The 20,037-nt window shown below is 34.7% G+C and overlaps 1 protein-coding gene across 6 annotated transcripts in view; it reads left to right on the top strand.

Moving 5' to 3' along the window:
* The window catches only part of VPS13A (vacuolar protein sorting 13 homolog A), a 231,275-nt gene that overhangs the window by 10,997 nt on the left and 200,241 nt on the right, over nt 1–20,037 (top strand). For all 6 annotated transcript variants that reach the window (XR_004277231.1, XM_032306307.1, XM_032306303.1 and 3 more), the window contains exons 2-7: nt 9,865–9,908; nt 11,958–12,000; nt 15,731–15,826; nt 16,094–16,195; nt 18,827–18,936; nt 19,600–19,659. Coding sequence is in view for 5 of the 6 variants with exons in the window: in XM_032306303.1 (XP_032162194.1) it covers nt 9,865–9,908; nt 11,958–12,000; nt 15,731–15,826; nt 16,094–16,195; nt 18,827–18,936; nt 19,600–19,659 (455 nt within the window). In the remaining variant the exon portion in view is untranslated. The remainder of the gene's footprint in view (nt 1–9,864; nt 9,909–11,957; nt 12,001–15,730; nt 15,827–16,093; nt 16,196–18,826; nt 18,937–19,599; nt 19,660–20,037) is intronic.

Here is a 20,037-nt window from a genome sequence, read left to right as displayed (position 1 = left end):
TGGGAGTGTATACATCTATCGGTGGACACTTGGGTTGCTTCCATAAGTTAGCTATTGTAGGTGATGCAATACAAAAAACATAGAGGGGCATATATCTTTTAGAATTAGTGTTTTGGGTTTTTTTGGGAAGGGGGCAAATACCCAGAAACAGAATTACTGGATCACATGATATTTCTATTTTAATTTTTTGATGAATTTCCCTATTGTTTTCCATAGTTGACTGTACCAATTTATGTTCTTTCCAGTAGTGTAGGAGGATTTGTTTTTTTCTCCACATCCTCACCTACACTTGTTATTTCTTGTCATCTATCTTAAAGATTTTATTTATTTGCAAGAGGGTGTGAGGCACTGAGAGGGAGTGAGAGAGCATGAGCAGGGGGGAGCCGGAGTGAGAGAGGGAGAATCAGACTCCCTGCTGAGCAGCAGAGGGCCTGACATGCGGCTTGATCTCAGGACCTCGGGGGGATCGTGATCTGAGCTGAAGGCAGACGCTTAACCGATTGACCCACCCAGACACCGCTCTTGTGTTTTTTGATTCTAGCCTCTCTGACAGGTTGTAGGTGGTATCTCATTGTGCTTTTGATTTGTATTTCCCTGATGCTGAGCAATGCTGAGCAACTTTTCCTGTTGGTGATTGGTATGTTGTCTTTGGAAAAATGTCTCTTCAGGTCCTCTCCCATTTTTAATCAAATTAATAGTAGGGTTTTTTGGTGTGTTGTAAACATTCTTCATATATTTTGGGTAATAATTCTTTATCAGATACATCATTTGAAAATATCTTCTCCCATTCTGTAGGTTGCCCTTTTATTTTGTGCGTGTTTTCCTTTGCTATATAAAGCCTTTTATTTTGGTGTGGTGCCAATAGTTTTTGGTTTTGTTTTCCTTGCCTTAGGACACATACTTAGAATAATGTTTCTGTGGTGATGTAAGAGAAAATACTGCCTGTGATTTCTTCCAGGAGTTTTATGGTTTCAGGCCTCACATTTAGGTCTTTAATCCATTTTGAGTGATTTTTGTATATGGTGTGAGAAAGTGGTCCATCCAGTTTCATTCTTTCTCAGTAGTTGTCCACTTTTCCCCCGCACCATTTGTTGAAAAGGCTGTCTTCTTTCCATGTATATTCTTATTTCCTTTGTCACAGATTAATTGACCACGTAAGTACAGGTTTAGTTCTGGGCTCTCTTCTGTTCTTTTGATCTGTATGTCTGTTTTTGTGCCAATACCTTACTGTTTTGATTAGTAGAACTTCATAGTTTAACTCTTGAAATCTGGAATTGTGATACCCTCAGCTTTTTCTTTCTCAAGGTTGCTTTGGCTATTTGGGTGTTTTTTTGTGGTTCTATACACCTTTTAGGATTATTTGTTTTAATTACTTGAAAAATGCTGTTGGTATTTTGATAGGGATTTCATTGAACCTATAGATTGCTCTTTGTAATGACTTTTTAAACAATATTCTTCTAATCCATGAACATGGAATAGTTTTCTATTTGTGTTGTCGTCAGTTCCTTTCATCAGTGTTTTATAGTTTTTAGAGTACAGGTCTTTTACCTGTTTGGTTAGGTTTATTCCTAAGTATTCTTTTTGGTGTAATTGTGAATGGAATTGTTTATTTCTCCTGTTACTTTGTTATTAGTATATAGAAATGAAATGGATTTCTGTATATAATTTTGTGTCATGGAACTTCACTTAATTTATTTGTCAGTTTTGATAGTTCTTTTGGTGGAGTTTTTAGGGTTTTCTACATGCAGTATTATGTCTTCTGCAAGTAGTGTAAGTTTTACTTATTCCTTGCTAATTTGAATGTCTTTTATTTCTTTTCCTTATCTGATTCCTGTAGTTAAGAGTTCCAGCATTATATTGAATAAAAGTGAAAGTGGACATCCTTGTCTTTTTCCTGATTTTTGAGGAAAAGCTTAGTTTTTCACCATTGAGAATGATGTCACTTGTGGGTTTTTCACATGTGGCCCTTAGTATGTTGAGGTTTATTTCCTCCATATCTACTTTGTTTTATCGATAATGGGTGTTGCATTTTGTGAAACGTTTCTGTATTTACTGAGATCATCATAGGGCTAACCCTTTTCTTGTTAATGTGATATATCACGTTGATGGATTTGTGAATATTAAACCACTGTTGTATCCCTGGAATAATTTAGCTGAGGTCAGTGATTTTTTTTTTTAAGGTATTGTTGGATTTGATTTGCTAGTATTTTGTTGAGGATTTCTATGTTGGTGTTCATCAGTAATATTAGCTTGTGGTTTTCTTTCTTTGTAGTTTCTGGGTATTGCTGGCCTTGCAGAATGAATTCTGAAGTTTTCCTTTCTATTCTATTTCTTGGAATAGTTTGAGAATAGGTTATTAACTCTTTAAATGTTTGGTGGTATTCACCCATGAAGCCATCTGGTCCTATACTTTTTGCTTGTTGGGAGTTTGTGATTGCTGATTCAATTTCATTACTAGTCAGGTCTGTTCAGATTTTCTGTTTCTTATTTAGTTGGAAAGATTGTAGTTTTTAGGAATTTATTGATTTCTTCTCAGTGGCCCAATTTGTCGGATGTGATTTTTCATTATATTCTCTTGTAATCCTTTGCATTTCTCTGGTGTCAGTTGTTACTTTCATGTTAGCCTTAAGTGTGCAGTCCAGAGGCATTAAGTGTACCTTCTCTCCATCCATCTCCAGAACGCTTCTTATCCTGCAAAACTGAAACATTGTACCTATTGAGGAATAACTATCTCCTTCCTTCATCTACTGGTGCCTCTTATTCTGTTTTCCATCTCTATGAATTTGACTAGGCTAGGTACTTCCTATAAGAGGCATCATATAATATTTGGTCTTCTGTGTTTGGCTTATTTCATGTATTAGCGTAATGTCTTCAGCATTCATCTGTTGCAGCATATATCAGAATTTTACTCCTTTTTAAAGCTGAACAATATTTATTTTTTGTATATATCCCATTTTGTTTCTCTGTTCATCTGTAAATAGACAACATGGGTTGCTTCTACCTATTGGCCGTCGTGAATCATGGCCCTACAAACATCAGTGTGCAAATAGATCTGTTTTGGTATATACCCACAAGTGGAATTGCTGGTTAATTCTTTTTAATTTTTTGAGGAAGTGTCATACTCCTTTCCAGATGTACCATTTTACATTTTCACTAACAGTGCAAAAGGGTTGTAATTTCTCCACATGAGCTCAGAAACACTTGCTATTTTCTATTTTATTCATAGTAGCCATCCTCATGGGTGTGAGGTACTATCTCATTTTTACTGACTTGCATTTCGTTGATGATTAGTGCTGTTGGCTATCTTCTCATTGGTTAATGGCCATTTATAGGTCTTCTTTGGAAAAATGTCTTTTGAAGACCTTTGGCTGCCCTTTAATTGGGTTGCTTTTTTTTTTTTTTTTTAAATAGAGTTGTAGGAGTTCTTTATATATTGATACTGACCTTTTATCAGATAAGTGATGGGCAAATACTATTGCCCTTTCATTGTTGAGAATGCCCTATGATGCACAAAAGTTTTTACTTTTGATGAAATCTAGCTCATCTTTTGTTTTTCCTGTGCTTTTTGGTATTATAATCATCCAAAAGAAATCATTGCCAAATTGACTCATGGAATTTTTCACTTATGTTTTCCTTTTAGATTTTTATAGTTTTCAATATGAAATTTGAGTCTTTGATCTACTTTCAGTTAATTTTTGGTTATGGTGTATGGTAACCCAGCTTCATCTTTTGCAAGTGAGTATCATTTTCCAGCAGTTTTTCATGACCTTTCCAAATTGAGTGATCTTGGCAGCCTTATCAAATTCATTTGCCTGTATATGTGAGAATTTATTTCTCATCTCTTGTATTCTGTTTCATTGGTCTGTGTGTTTGTATATGGTACACGACACTGTTTCGATTACTATGTTTTCGTATTAAGTTTGGAAATCTGGAAGAGTGAGACTTCCGGTTTTCTTCTCCCCGCCCCATAAAACAAAAGATTGTTTTAACAATGGAGATGTCCCTTGTGATTCCACGTGAATTTAAAAATGGATAAATACTGTTTTTTTCCCCCACCTGTGGGGCAACATCCTTTAACTAATCCATTTTTCTTTCTTTTTTTTTTTTTTGAAGATTTTTATTTATTGATTATTCATTTGAGGGATAGAGAACAAGCAGGGGGAGGGGCAGAGGGAGAGGGAGAAGCAGGCTCTCTGCTAGGCAGGGAGCCCCACGCAGGACTCAATCCCAGGACCCCAGGATCACAACCCGAACTGAAGGCAGGTGCCCAACCGACTAAGCCATCCGGGTGCCCCAAATATTGGGATTTTAATATTGATTGTATTGAGTCTGTAATTTGCTTTGGGTAGTATTTTCGTCTTAACAATATTAAGTCTTCCAGTCTATGAATATGGGATGGATGTCTTCCAGGTTCTGTGTGCCTTTAATGTCATTCAGCAGTGTTTTATATAAAGTTTGAAGGTACAAGTCCTTTGGTTAAGTTTATTCCTAAGTGCTTTATTATTTTCCATGCTATTTAATTAATTAATTTTTATTTTATTTTAAAAAGATTTATTTATTTATTTATTTGACACAGAGATCACAAGTAGGCAGAGAGGCAGGCAGAGAGAGAGGGGGGAGCAGGCTCCCTGTTGAATAGAGAGCCAAATGCGGGCCTCGATCCCAGGATCCTGAGATCATGACCTGTCTAAAGGCAGAGGCTTAACCCACTGAGCCACTGAGGCACCCCAAGATTATCCATTTCTTGATGATTCATTAGTAGTAGGGTGTGTTTTTCAAGGACTTTATCCATTTGATCTAGGATATCCAGTTTGTTGATGTACCATTGTTCATAGTACTCTTATAATCTTTTTTATTTTTCTGTAAAATTGGTAGTATCCCCTCCTATATTCCTGATTTCAGTTGTTTAATTCTTTTCTTTTTCTTAGTTTATGAGCTAAAGATTTTTGAGGAGCCAGATTTTGATCTCAGCAGTTTTCTTTATTGGGTTTTGTGTTCTCCATCTTAATGATTTCTGTTCTAAACTTTATTCCTTCTGGTAGCTATGGGTTTAGTTAATCTCTGTTTCTTTCAGGTACAAATTTAAGGTGTTAATTTGGGTTATTATTTTTTAATGTGAACACTTACAGCTGCTAAGTATTCCCAGGACTGTCTTTACCACAGCCTATGAATTTTGGTATGTTGTGCTTTCATTTTAATTTTTCTTAAGTTTTAAAAGTTTTTCTTGTGATTCCTTTTTTCTTGTGATATCTTCTAAAAGATACTTTATAGGATTTCAGTCTCTTAAAATTTAGATTTTTGTTGTTGTTGTTGCCTAATATGTGGCCTGTCCTGAAGAATGTTCCATGAGTACTTGAGAAAATTGTGTATTTTGCTCTTATTGAGTAGAGTGTTTCTTGTATGTTTTTAAAATTCAGCTTGTTTCCTTCTTAATCTTCTCTCTGGTGGTTCTGTCTGTTATTGAAGTTGTGTGCTGAAACCTCCTACCATTACTGTAGAGTTGTTTCTTTCTTCTTATCTGTCATTGTTTGCTTCAGATTGTGCTCTTGTGTTTGGTGAATTGAATTTAGTGAACGGACACTTTTATCATTAGATGACATCCCTTTTCACCTCTTCTAATAGCTTTTGACTTACAGTCTCTTGTCTGGTATATGTATAGCCACATCTGGTCTCTTGTTATTATTTGCATAGGAAATCTTGTGCAGTTTTTTTCACTTAAATTTTAACCTATGTATATTCTTAGAGCTATAGGGCCATCATGTTTTGTTTGGCTTTAAATACATTCTGCCTGTGTCTTTTGAGGGGGGAGTTTAAACTGTTTACATTTATTTATTTTCAAATTTTTATTTAAATTTAATTAGTTCACATAGAGTGTAATGCTAGTGTTAAGTGTAGAATTTAATATGCAACACCCAGTGCTCATCACAACAGGTGCCCTCCTTTATCCCCATCAGCTATTTAACCCATCCCTATTTAACCTATCCCCCTGCCCACCTCCTCTCCAGTCAGTAACTGTTAGATTGTTCCGGATAGTTAATAGTCTGTTTCTTGGTTTGTATATTTTTATTTTTATTTTTTTATTTTTTATTTTTTAAATATTTTATTTATTTGACAGAGAGAGATCACAAGTAGGCAGAGAGGCAGGCAGAGAGAGAGGGGGAGAAGCAGGCTCCCTGCTGAGCAGAGAGCCCGATGTGGGGCTCCATTCCAGGACCTTGAGATCATGACCTGAGCCGAAGGCAGAGGCTTTAACCCACTGAGCCACCCAGGTGCCCTCGGTTTGCATATTTTAAAAATTACTTATTTCTTACTTCTGTGTTCATCTGTTTTGTTTCTTAAATTCCACATAAGAGTGAAATAATATGGTATTTCTTTCTCTGACTGACTTATTTCACTTAGTATAATACTCCCTTAGCTCCATACATGTCTTGAAAATGGCAAGATTTCATTTGGTTTTATGACTGCATAATATTTCATTGTGTATGTGTGTACACATACACACACACACGCATACACACACACCCACCCCATACCTTCTTAAACTGTTTATGTTTAAAGTAATTACTGATAGGGAAGGCTTACTATTTTCACTTTAATTATTTTCTGCATGTCTTATAACTGTTTGTTTTAACTTACTTTTTCCCTTTGTGTTCATTCTTTTTAGTGATCCGGTTTTTTTTTAAGTCATGCATATACTTTCTTTTTTTTATAATTTTTTTTAAGATTTTATTTATTTATCTGAGAGAGATCACAAGTAGGCAGAGAAGCAGGCAGAGACAGAGAGAGAGGAGGAAGCAGGCTCCCTGCTGAGCAGAGAGTCCGATGTGGGGCTCGATCCCAGGACTCTGGGATCATGACCTGAGCTGAAGGCAGAGGCTTTAACCCACTGAGCCACCCAGGCGCCCCAGTGATCCGTTTTGATTTTATTTCCTTTTTGTATATTCTGTAGGTATTTTTTTTTTGTGGTTCCACAGGAATTACATATAATATCTTAATGTATAAGAATATATCTTAAACTGATACCTACTTTAATCTCATACAATAATTTCACTTTTTTACAGCTTGCGTCCCCAACTTTGTTATTGATGTAATAGATGACATTTTTACACATTATGTACCTATAAACAGAGTTACAATCTTTAAGTTCTTTTGTTTTTAAAATTTTAATTAAAAATTTATAATTTATAAATTTTATATATTATGTACAATATATAAAATTATATAAAAAATAAATATAACATTTAAATTAAATTTAAATTAAATAAATATAAAATTTCAATAAAAATTTAAATTAAATTAAATTTAAAAAAATAAAGAATAAAATATGGAGTTACGAAGTAAAATTATAATAGTTTTCATATTGTCCATGCACTTGCCGTTACTATAGTAACTTACCATTACTACAGCTTTGAGTTACTACCCAGCATCTTTTCTTTTCTTTTCTTTTTTTTTTTTTAAGATTATTTGGGAGAGAGCGTGTGTGTGCATGAGTGCAGGGAGGGGCAAAGGGAGGGAACCTTCAAGCCGATTCCCTGTTGAACATGGAGCCCAGTGTTGGGCTGATCGCATGACCCCTAAAATCAGGACTTGAGCTGGAACTAAGTCAGACACTCAACTGATAGAGCCACCTAGGTGCCCGGTGCCCAGCGTCCTTTCTGTTCAGCTGGACGGACTCTAAGATTTCTTATAAGACAGATGTACTGTTCGTGAACTCCCTCAGGTTTTGTTTATCTGAGTATCTTAAGATTTTCCCATTTTTAAAAGAAGATTTCATTTATTTATTTGACATACAGAGATTACAAGTAGGCAGAGAGACAGAGAGAGAAGAGGAGGCTCAGCAGGGAGCCTGATGTTGGACTTGATCCCAGGACCCTGGGATCCCGAGCCGAAGGCAGAGGCCTTAATCCACTGAGCCAGACGCCCCAAGATTTTCCCAGTTTTTGAAGTACATGTAATACTTTATTGAATATAATGTTCTTGGTTAACTTCTTTTTTCTTTAACCACTCTAAATATATCATTCTCTGTGAAGTTTCTGCTGAGAAATCCAGTGATAATCTTCTTGAAGATCTCGTGTAGAAGTCAAATCACTTTTGCTTTTAATATTCAGTGTTGCTGATGATCACGTTTCTTGGTTGAGATTCTTGGATTTCTGTATACATAGCTTTCCTCAAATTTGGGAAATTTTTGGATGTTACTTCAACTAAGCTTTCTGCCTCTGTCCTCCTTTTGGGACTCTCATAATGCTATTGATGCATTTAAACATGTCGTTCATAACTCTATTTGGCTCTGTTCACTTTTTTCTTTTCTTTTCTTTTTTTTTTTTTCCATCACTACATTTTCAGGTGATCAGTTTTCAAGTTTGCTAATTCATACTTTTGTCTGTTGGAGTCTGTTTTGGATGTTCTCTGGTGAAATTTTCAATTCAGTTATTCCTTGTACCTCTGGTGGGGAATGTGTGTGTTTTCTCTGCCTTTGTTCAAGATCTTTCTTTTTGTTGTTTCTGGCTTAATTTACATACAGCATTGTGTAAGGTTAAGGTGCACAACATATTGATTTGCTTTGTGTGATTATGGTGGTAGCTTCACTAACATCTCTTTCATGTCACATGATCATCATTTCTTTTTTGTGGTTCAAACATTAGAGATCTAGTGTCTTTGCAACTTTGAAATACATTGTACAGTATGGTTGGTTAGAATGCACTGTGGTGTGCATTAGATTTCCAGAACTTAATCATTTCCTAGTTGTAAGTTTGTATCTTTCAACATAATTTCCCCAGTTCCCCCATGTCCTAGCCCCTGGTAAACAGGATTCTACTCTCTGTTTTTTAAGAGTTCAAGCTGTTTAGATTTTACATATAAACAATATCATATTATATTTCTCTTTCTATGTCTAAGCATAATGCCACCGAAGTCCATCAGTGTTGTCACAAATGGCAGGATTTCATTCTTTCTCATGGCTGAATAATTTCTGTTGCATGCATTTATACAATATCATATCTTTATCCATTCATCTGTTGATGGACAGTTAGGTTGTTTCCTTATCTTGGCTCTTGGGGAAAATGCTGCAATAAACATTGGAGTGCAGATAATCTTTTCAACGTCCTAGTTTTTTTTTTTTTTTGCCCTTATACCCGGAAGAGATATTTTTGGATCATATTCAAGTTTTTTGTTTTGTTTTGTTTTGTTTGTTTTTTTGATTTCCTATAGTTTGGTTATGATATGCTTAGTTGTAAATTTTTTGTTATTTCCCTGCCTTGTGTTCTGAGTTTTCTGGATCTGTGGTTTGGTGTTTTTAACATTAATTTTGGAAAGTTATCAGTCATTACTACTTCATATATTTATTTTGCTTCTCTTTTTTTCCTTTTGGTATTCCTGTTGAGCATATGTTACAGCTTTTACAGTTGTCCTGTGGTTCTTGGACATTACTATTTTTTCTTTTATTTTTCTCCTTGCATCTCAGGCTGGGAAATTTATATATATGTATCTTCAAGCTCACGGATACTGGATCTTATAAATTTTCAGTTGTTCATCATAAGTATATTTAAATACAGCTCTTTTTTTTCATACTTGTATTTTATGCAGCTTTACTAGAGTCCTGTTATTTGTATATTTCTGATTAAAATGTTTACATTACAGTGGGCTATAACCACTGAGGTGAAAATATACAATAAATGATGTTTTGGTCAAACATAACATTCTTAGACTCTAAGTTGAAGAACGAGGGTGAGCTAATAAGATTACAAATTATTTTGTTTTCTGTATGCACATCATTTATATATTTTTTTTCCTTTATAACATTTAAGGATGAAGTATGCCTTTTTAAAATGAAAGATACTTTAATATTACTTTTTAAATCTTTTTTAGGAGCTGTGGCCTTGAAGAATCTTGAAATTAAAGAAAATGCTCTGGTAGGTTTTTTTTTTTTTTCCTTCCGTCTTAGGTTCTGTTTATTTTAGAGAGAAAGAGTGTGAGGTGGGGAAGGGTAGAGGGAGAGGGAGAGAGAATCTGCACAGAATATTCCCTGCTGAGTGGGTAGCCTGATGCATGGCCCAATCCCGTGACCCTGAGATCGTGACCTGAGCCAAAATCAGGGGTCAGACCCTGACTGAGCCCCCAGGTACCCCTGTGGTAGGTTTTGAGTATAAAAAACGTGTAATGTCAGTATGTTTATAACTATGTAGACTTCTCGATTTACTTTGTTATCTTAAATTATTCAAACTTTGAGAAAACCTTTTGAAAATAATTTTTGCAAAATGTGGATTTTATAAAGTGGACTTTTCTTCTCCTTAAAAAGCACAAACTGACAGTGTAATTTTCCCCATTAAAAATTTCCTAATTTTTTTTCTTTCTAGATGATTTTATTTTAAATGGTTAATTGATCTTTCCTGTAGTCTTCAATTTTTTTGATGCCATGGTAATCATTTTTTACCCAAGAATTCAGTGATACTAATTAAATTTATGATTTGTACAACTATCATCCAATATTATTTTCTGTAACTTTTCCCTAGGTCAAAGGAAGCCCTATAACCATTAAGAAATAAGTCCCTATTCCGGTTCTGTGTAGACCCTGTTAACCGCTAATCTACTTTCTGACTCTCTGAATTTGCCTATTCCATATAGCTCACATAAGTAGAATCATGTTGTGTTTGCCATACTCTATTCAACGTTTTTCACTTAGCATAATTCCTTGTTTGTATCAGAACATTATTTCTTTCCGTGGCTACATAATTCCGCTGTATCTATATGCAGCGTTTTCTTTATCTATTCATATATTGATGGACACTCCAGTCGTTTCTGCCTTTTGGGTCTTGTGAATAATGTTGCTGTAACGTTGGCAATATACATGTCTGTTCAGTTACCTATTTTCTGTCCCCATGGGTAAATGCCTATTAGTGGATTTTATGGTAATTTTGTGTTTAGCCTTTTTAAGAACTGCCATTCTGTTTTCCATGGTAGCTGAACCATTTTATATTCCTATCACCAACACAGGTAGTTTTGTTTCTCCACATTTTTGCTAATGTTTATTTTTTTAGTATTCTTTTAAAAAAATTTTAAGTATAATCTCCCCAGTATGGGGCTCAAATTCATGACCCCAAGATCAAAAGGCACATGCTCTACTGACTGACTCAGCTAGGCACTATTTTTTATTTTTTGATAATACCTTAATAGATATCTTCATAGATAACTTAACATATTTATATCTTAATAGATATAGAGTGGTATTTATTTTCCCTTATCAGATTATGATTTGCTAAGCTTATCCCCATTTGTGTTGCCTTATGCCTCTGTTGACTATGTCCTTTGTTCTAATGTTTTCAATCTCAGTGAAATTTCATCTGTTTTATTTTGTTGCTCATGTCTTTGTTATATCCAAGAAGTTGTTGCCAGATCTGATGTCAAGATTTTACCAAATATTTTCTTCTAAGGGTTTTGTAGTTTTAGTTCTTATGTTTAGGTCTTATATTGGTTTTGGGTTAATTTTTATATGCAGTTATAAGGTAAGGGTCTAAATTCACTTTTTATGTGTGGATATTGAGTTTTCTCAGCACTACTTAATGAAAAAGTTGTCCTTTTCCCTGATGGATGGGGAGAAATTTTTTGAGGATATTTTTTGCAAAATGGAGTTTTAACCTCTCTGTGAGGACAAACTTTTAGTGAAATTTCCCACCTCCCCTCCTCCCCCCATACAGTGTAAAAGCAGTATGATTTTGGTATGGGTAACTTAGGTGGTCTGTATTACCGTAGAGCTTTTCCCCTATTTACTTAAAAATGATTAGTCTTCCTGAATTTTGTGGATTTGAGAATATTACAGTTATGTATCTTTAAATAAGTGTTAAGGGTAAAAAAAAAGGTGTGAGTTAACGTAAACACTTTAAATAATTTTAGGAAAGAAAAAAGTGCCTTCTATTTTGTTGGCCTGCATATGTCCTAATATTTTATATATGATGTTTTTGTAGAGTCAACTGGATGTACCTTTTAAAGTTAAAGTTGGTCATATAGGTAAGCTGTGCTTATTATTTGAATGTCGTGCTTGCTGGGCATAGAGTAAGAATTATATACTTAGTATCTTTTTAATGTGGTATTTTTAATGTTTCCAAGCACTAATTGAAAAATCATATATTCTCATCTGGGTGGAACTTAGTTGTGTAACTTAAAAGTACCATGTGGTCCATATATCCCTTGATTAAAAACTCTGAAATTATACATCTTGTTAGAGTGTTAAAAATGATTTAATTGAGAGCCAGTTTGTTTAATAGCATAACTATCTTGGTTTCTTAGGTTTCTGACCAGTTACTGCTGTACTCTGATAGATCGTGGGTCTGTGGTTTAAGGAGTCAGGTCCACATCTTCCAGATAGTGTGGCTGGGGACGAGTCAGAAACTTAGATTCTGAGGTAGTTTGCATGCCTCTGTCCTAGCCCCTGTCATTCTTTAATATCATTATTTATTTTTTTCTTCTATTATGACAGCACGTTTCTTAAGTTGGTTTAATTTTTACTCTCACCACTTAGTACAATACCTGGCAAATAGTAGGGACACAATTTGTTGAGTGAAAGAAGTATACATTTCCAAATGGGTAGTATAGGATTACAACTAATTTTATAGAAACGTATTTTCCAAGATTTTATTTATTTGGGAGGGAGGAGAGAGAATGATTTGACAAGGGGCAGGAGAGAGAGAATCTTTAGGCAGGCTCTGCTGAGTGCAGTCAGTGGAGGGGCTTGATTCTATGACCTTGAGATCATCAGCTGAGCCAGAACCAAGAGTCATACACTCAACTGATTGAGCCACACAGGTGCCCCTCCCCTTGCTGTTGTTGAGTGTTGTTAATCTTATGCTCTTTCAGAGTTTCCTCATTTAGCACGCAAAATTACATATGTAGCAAGTATAAGAAATACATATGTATTTTAAAAGTAGTTATATTTATGTGGAAGATTTTTGGAATTGCCTTTTTTACTATTTTTTTGTATTTTCCAAATTTCCTGAAAGTATAAAGTCAAGTTTTATGAAAGTACTTTATACTGAGAGAAAAAAAAACTTGAATCAAATTTACTGGTGAAAATGGAACATTATTGACTTGGTTTGTGTTTCTTTGATTACTTAATGCTATTTTGTCATTGTTCTTTTTCTTTTGTTTATTTACTTTTTTGGATTCTTAATGGATATGTATGTGTGTAAGCAGTCTACCTGATAATCAGATTTGTCAATTATTTTTTCTAATGTGTTCATTCTGGTTATATTTTGGACTGTACACAAATTTGAAATGGTCATTATCTTCTCTGATTTTATAATTTAGAAAGTCATCTGTCTTTTAGAAATCAGATGGTTTGGTTCTTTTTCTCTGGATTGATATCGTAAGATGAAATCCTTTTTTCAGTTTGGATTTTTTTTTAAACATGGAATTTTGGGGTTATGTAATGAGATATGTCTATGTAGATTTTTTTTTCCCTTCCCCAGTTACTAACTAGTTAATGTAGCCGTTGTGTTGTTAATCGTTCCCTTGTCAATTATGACAGCTATTTTTAAGTTATTTAACTCATGCTTTCTAAAAAATTTTAAAGTATTTTAAAACTATTATGAAAGTTTTCTTTTTATCCCCTCCTCCTCACCTCTATTTTCACAAGACTAGAATCAGTATAATGAATACCTTACATCATATTTTTTAGTTTAAGAAATCTAATGCTTTAAGAAATACTTTGCTGGTAGACTGTAGTAAAACATTTTCATTAGTTTGAATGATTTTCTAATCTTGTCCATGGTCTTTGATAATTACCATAGAAATCTGCGCATACACTTGCAATGATATTCATACACACGTATTATGTATATAGTCTATATGTGAAAATACACTTTTCAGTTTTATAGTCTACACTTTGAAAGTGTCATATAAATACTAACAGTGATTTAGAGTATGAGTTGGGGAAATCAGAATTATAATAACAAGGGTTGTTGGTTAATTGCAGAAGAATACTAATGTTTGTGGTGAAGATTGTCATAAAGAGAAACTTACACATTTTTAGAATATCATTTGGTAGATTTTCCAGCAGTTCTGATAGACATGATTTCCAATCATTACAACAAAGGCTTATTGTTTGTGGTTGTAAAATAGTTTTGTCACTTTGTTCTTCGAATGCCTGATAGAAAATAGGCTGGCCAAAGGAATATTGAAAAAGAACGCCAAAGTTGGTGGCATCACAATTCCAGACTTCAAGCTCTGTTACAAAGCTGTCATCATCAAGACAGTATGGTACTGCCACAAAAACAGACACATAGATCAATGGAACAGAGTAGAGAGCCCAGAAATAGACCCTCAACTCTGTGGTCAACTAATCTTTGACAAAGCAGGAAAGAATGTCCAATGGAAAAAAGACAGCCTCTTCAACAAATGGCGCTGGGAAAATTGGACAGCCACATACAGAAAAATGAAATTGGACCATTTCCTCACACCACACATGAAAATAGACTCAAAATGGATGAAGGACCTCAATGTGAGAAAGGAATCCATCAAAATCCACAGGCAGCAACCTCTTCGACCTCAGCTGCAGCAACTTCTTCCTAGAAACATTGCCGAAGGCAAGGGAAGCAAGGGCAAAATGAACTATTGGGGACTTCATCAAGATTGAAAGCTTTTGCACAGCCAAGGAAACAGTTAACAAAACCAAAAGACAATTGACAGAATGGGAGAAGATTATTTGCAAACGACATATCAGATAAAGGGCTAGTATCCAAAATCTATAAAGAGCTTAGCAAACTCAACACCCAAAGAACAAATAATCCAATCAAGAAATGGGGAGAGGACATGAACAGACATTTCTGTAAAGGAGACATCCAGGTGGCCAACAGACACATGAAAAAGTGCTCCACATCACTTGGCATCAGGGAAATCCAAATCAAAACACCAATGAGATACCACCTCACATCAATCAGAATGGCTAAAATTAACAAGTCAGGAAACAACAGATGCTGGTGAGGATGCGGAGAAAGGGGAACCCTCCTACACTGTTGGTGGGAATGTAAGCTGGTGCAACCACTCTGAAAACAGCATGGAAGTTCCTCAAAAAGTTGAAAATAGAGCTACCCTACGACCCAGCAATTGCTCTACTGGGTGTTTACCCTAAAGATACAAATGTAGTGATCCATAGGGGAATGTGCATCTGAATGTTTATAGCAGCAATGTCCACAATAGCCAAACTATGGAAAGAACCTAGATGCCCATTAACAGATGAATGGATAAAGAAGAAGTGGTATATATACACAATGGAATACTATGCTGCCATCAAAAGAAATGAAACCTTGCCTTTTGTGACAACATGGATGGAACTAGAGGGTATTATGCTTAGCGAAATAAGTCATTTGGAGAAAGACAACTATCATATGATCTCCCTGATATGAGGAAGTGGAGATGCAACGTCGGGGGTTTGGGGAGTAGGAAAAGAATAAATGAAACAAGGCGGGATTGGGAGGGAGACAAACCATAAGAGACTCTTAATCTCACAAAACAAACTGAGGGTTGCCAGGGGGAGGGGAGTAGGGAGAGGGTGGTTGGGTTATGGACATTGGGAGGGTATGTGCTATGGTGAGTGCTGTGAAGTGTGTAAACCTGGTGATTCATAGACCTGTACCCCTGGGGCTAATAATACATTATATGTTTATAAAAAAAAATAGGCTAGCAATAAATGTGGTTGAATGAATAATAATATTTTTTGTCCTTATTCTAAAAATTCATGTAGGTAATCTTAATCTTACAATTCCATGGAAAAACCTGTATACTCAACCAGTTGAAGCTTTCCTGGGAGACATTTATTTACTCATAGTGCCTTCTTCTAGTAAGTCAACTTTTAAACATTATAACTTAAAGTACTTTTATTTGTGAGTGGGAGAATCTTTATATTTGATAATTATACTCAAAATACTTCTGGTGAATTTTTTGAGATACTTCTATATTTAAATTAGCATTCAGAAATTCACATTAAATTGATTTTTACTCCAAATTATTGCAGACTTTGAATTCATGATTATTTTCAAGGATATATTTTAGAATGGTTATGCTTAAAGTTATAGTAACTAAGTATTCTTTTTTATGCTTCCTGTAGAAATAAAATATGATCCTTTAAAAGAAGAAAAACAACTCTTGGAAGCAAAACAACATGAACTTAAACGAATAGAAGAAGCAAAACAAAAAGTAGCTGATCAAGGTAAAGGAAACAGTAAATAAAAATGATAATAAGAAAAAGAGAAAAGACCTAAATATCACATATGAATATTATTTGTCTCTGGAGGCATTAAAATTATTTAGCGAATGAGGGAATCTTATTATGTGGGGAATTTTAATGTGGTTTGTATATTTTATCGTGTTTACAGAAATTCTATAGAAACTTACTCTATGACAATAAGTGTATGGTTAGTTTTTAACTATAATAATTTTATCAAGTATATTTTGTTTTCTAGCTTTAAAAAAATATCCGATTATATCACTTATTAATTTTTTGGGTGTACCTAGTCCTTTGATATATTTATGTTTTCCCAAATTTGTTTGTTTACTTTTGGGTTCATATCTTTTCCTGTTCAGCCTAGACCAGAATAGTCCATTACTTCAACCCTTCACTTTTCTCAGTGGAAGGGGTGTCCTGCAGAAATCTCCTTCTGTTCCCCTTGTGCAGTGGTCACTATCAGCCGGTACTTTTTTGTACTCTGTTCTCTCTAGTGTAGCTTTCTCCTTAGTATGGAAATATACTGTAATATGTTAATATGTCTTATCTTTAAACACAAAATGATCTTCCGAACCCAGTTATCTGCTTACCTTCTGCTCTCCCTCCTTCATTTAGTAGCTAACTATCTTACAAATATATGTATACTTACATTGCCAACATTGCCATGCATTTATTTGTTCAATAAAAAAGTGAAATCCAGAATAAACATTTCACCTTTTGACAAAGAGGTGAAAACATTAAAGGAGATTTAACAATAATTTCTGGTGACACTTCTTATATTGTTTTTCCTTCTCTCAGTTCTTTCATATCTAAAGTAGTTGCTCACCACTATGCCCAATCATTTTATTGTGGGCGCCTGGGTGACTCAGTTGGTTAAGTGTCTGCGTTCGGCTCAGCTCATGATCCTGGAGTCGTGGGAGCAAGCCCTGCATCCGGCTCCCTGCTCAGTAGAGAACCTGCTTCTCCCTTTGCTCATCACCCAACTCATGCTATCTTGCTCACTTGCTCTCTCTCAAAGAAATAAATAAAATCTTAAAAAGGCTGGCTAGTAGAACTGTCATCAGATTTTTCTTAGGAATAGTTTTGGTCACTTACTTTTTTATCCTTTGAATGGGCCATACCTTCCTGCTTCTTTATATGCCTTGTGATTTCTCATTAAAATCTGGATATTTGGATATAATCATGTGATACCTGTTAAAATGAAATTCACCCCATTACTATGGTTTTCTTTTTTTTTTTTAATGTTTTTGTTTATTATTTTTCATTTTTATAGGAGGTCCCTAGTCCAGGGATCAGTCTGAGGTGTAAATGTAAGGTATTCTCAGATCTTTTCTAAGCCTGAGCCTATTCCTTTTCCCCATTGAGCCGCCCAAGTGCCCTGATAATGGGTTTTTTTTTAGGGTTGGAGCTTTTCCTCTGTGAGGAAAATGAGAAAAAAAAAACAAAAGAGTTTAAAATGTTGTAAAATAATAGGTTGTGGGCTCTGAGCAGGGTAAGGAATTGAGAAGGAAACTACTGGATGGGGGAATGAAAATTTTGCATTGAACTGAATGAATAGATTCATAGAGCAAAGGATTTTACTAGGATGTGGTGGTAACCAAATCAAATAAAAAAAAATGCTGTGTCTTCAGAGAGCTTTTATTTTGTTTATTTACTAATTCTAAAGTCCTTTTATGGTTAAGTGTATTTATTCATATGTTCACTGAATCTTGGATTTGATGTAAATATATCTTCATCAGCTTATCCTCCTTGGCAGTTGAATTAGGGAGTAGTAGGTCATTAGAAGAAAAGACAGATAATATGTGTGTACAGGTGGAACAGGACTAGAAATAGGAAATGAGGTAGTTTTCTTTGGCATTTTCAAATGGGGGAAAGGAGGATAGTAACTTGTGGTTATCAAAGGCGTATTCTTTTCAAAGATTATTTATCTCAGATCATGGGGTGGAGCAGCAGGAGAGGAGGGAGAATCGTTGGGCAGACTCTCCTCTGAGCACAGATCCCAGTGCAGGGCTTGATCCCAGGACCCCAAGGTCTTGACTGGAGCAGAAATCAAAAGTTGGATGCTCAACCGACGGAGCCATCCAGGTGCCCCTCCCTCAAAGTCATGTTAAAAAAAAATTAGGAACTTCAGTCCTTTATTTTGTCTATCCCCTGGAAAGTTCTTCGTGTTGGATTCATCAGCAAGAAGAATGTATTCAACTGTTTTATACATTGAACCACATACAACTTGTAATAATATCACTAATTTTAAGAGAGATGCCTACTTCCTGCTATTTCTGGCTTTTATAATTTAAGACCCATTATAATTCTTACCTAATAATCTTCATTGTTTTCCAAGTCTTTATGTACTCAGGTATATTTAACAGAGGTTGTAAAATTTAAAGGCAGTAAGTTTGGTTGGATTTAGTTTCATTAAAAAAATATATTTTGAAAATTATGTGTTTGGTTGCCTTTGAAAGTCTCTTGGTATGGAAGACTTTGGGAAAGCAGGCTCTTAGTGTTCTGTTTACAAATACAGATTGTTTTCTTTAACATGGCAATGTTAATGTTATCTTGAAATGTGAATACTTATACAGTATATTTTTCAGTCAAGTTAAAGAATATTTGCTATTGTAGATAAACTTCGGGTGGAGAAACAAGACACTTTTACAGAAAAATTAATTACTCAGATCATAAAAAATCTTCAAGTGAAAATTTCCAACATCCATATTCGTTACGAGGATGACGTAAGTATTTTAATAGGTAAAACTTGTTTTTTTATGTTTTTATTTTACTGTTTGTTGACACCTGCTCTGTAGTGGTCAACCTGTTGGATGCTGAAAAGTGGAGGGACACAGAGCTGAAAATGACCTGATCTTTCTTTTCTGTAATTAGTTTTAATTCACAGTGTTTATTGCCTTGACTGCACTTTCCTAAAATGTTCAAAAATCAGATAATGAAGGAAAAGGCCTTTTTATATTATGGTCACCTTTGATGGTTGGGCACTATGAATTTAGTTGATATGTATTTTTAAAATACTTTATAGTTACCTCCTGGAAATTACACTGGTGTAGGAATCAGTAGAGCTAGATTTAGATTACCTCAAATAGATCCTGTATTTTCTCTGAAACGCACAGTTATTGACATCTCAGAGTACTGTTGTGTGTGCCATCAATTGATCAATAAGCTTTTTTTATAAACTGAAAAACATGCATTTTTATTGCCTAATAATACATTGATACTTGATACCTTAATTAGTATTTGGAAAAATATAGGAGTAAAAGTTGTAGCAAGTAGTAAAATGTTTTTGAACGTTTGAGATATAGAATATTTCCCAGGAAATGAACTTTTTCAATAAAATGAATTTTAACTTATAAAAATCTGAGTAAAATTTGCTCTTTCCTCTTTAGATCACAAATCGAGACAACCCGCTATCATTTGGTATTTCCCTTCAAAATCTCAGCATGCAGGTACTTCATTTGAAAAGAAATTTAGAGGGAGGGAGGGAAAAATGAAACAAATTGAAAACAGAGAGGGAGACAAACCATAAGAGACTCTTAATCTCAGGAAACAAATCAAGGGTTGCTGGAGGGGAGGTGGGTAGACGGGATGAGGTGGCTGAGGGATGAACATTGGGGCTGAATCTGTGCTGTGCGGAGTGCTGGGAACTGTGTAAGACTGATGAATCACAGACCTGGACCCCTGAAACAAATAATACATCATATGTTAAAAAGAAAAAAAATAGAAATAAAAATAGATAAATTGAGAGGGGAATTTTTTTTTTTTTTTTCAAAATAAGAACTTGGGGGGAAAATGAGCAAAATGTAAAATACAGTAACATGATATAG

This window comes from Mustela erminea, chromosome 12 (genome assembly GCF_009829155.1).
Source record: "Mustela erminea isolate mMusErm1 chromosome 12, mMusErm1.Pri, whole genome shotgun sequence".
In the NCBI taxonomy this organism is placed as follows: Eukaryota; Metazoa; Chordata; class Mammalia; order Carnivora; family Mustelidae; genus Mustela; species Mustela erminea.
The sequence above is the reverse complement of the archived record's forward strand: the minus strand, read 5'-3'. Positions and strand labels throughout refer to the sequence as shown.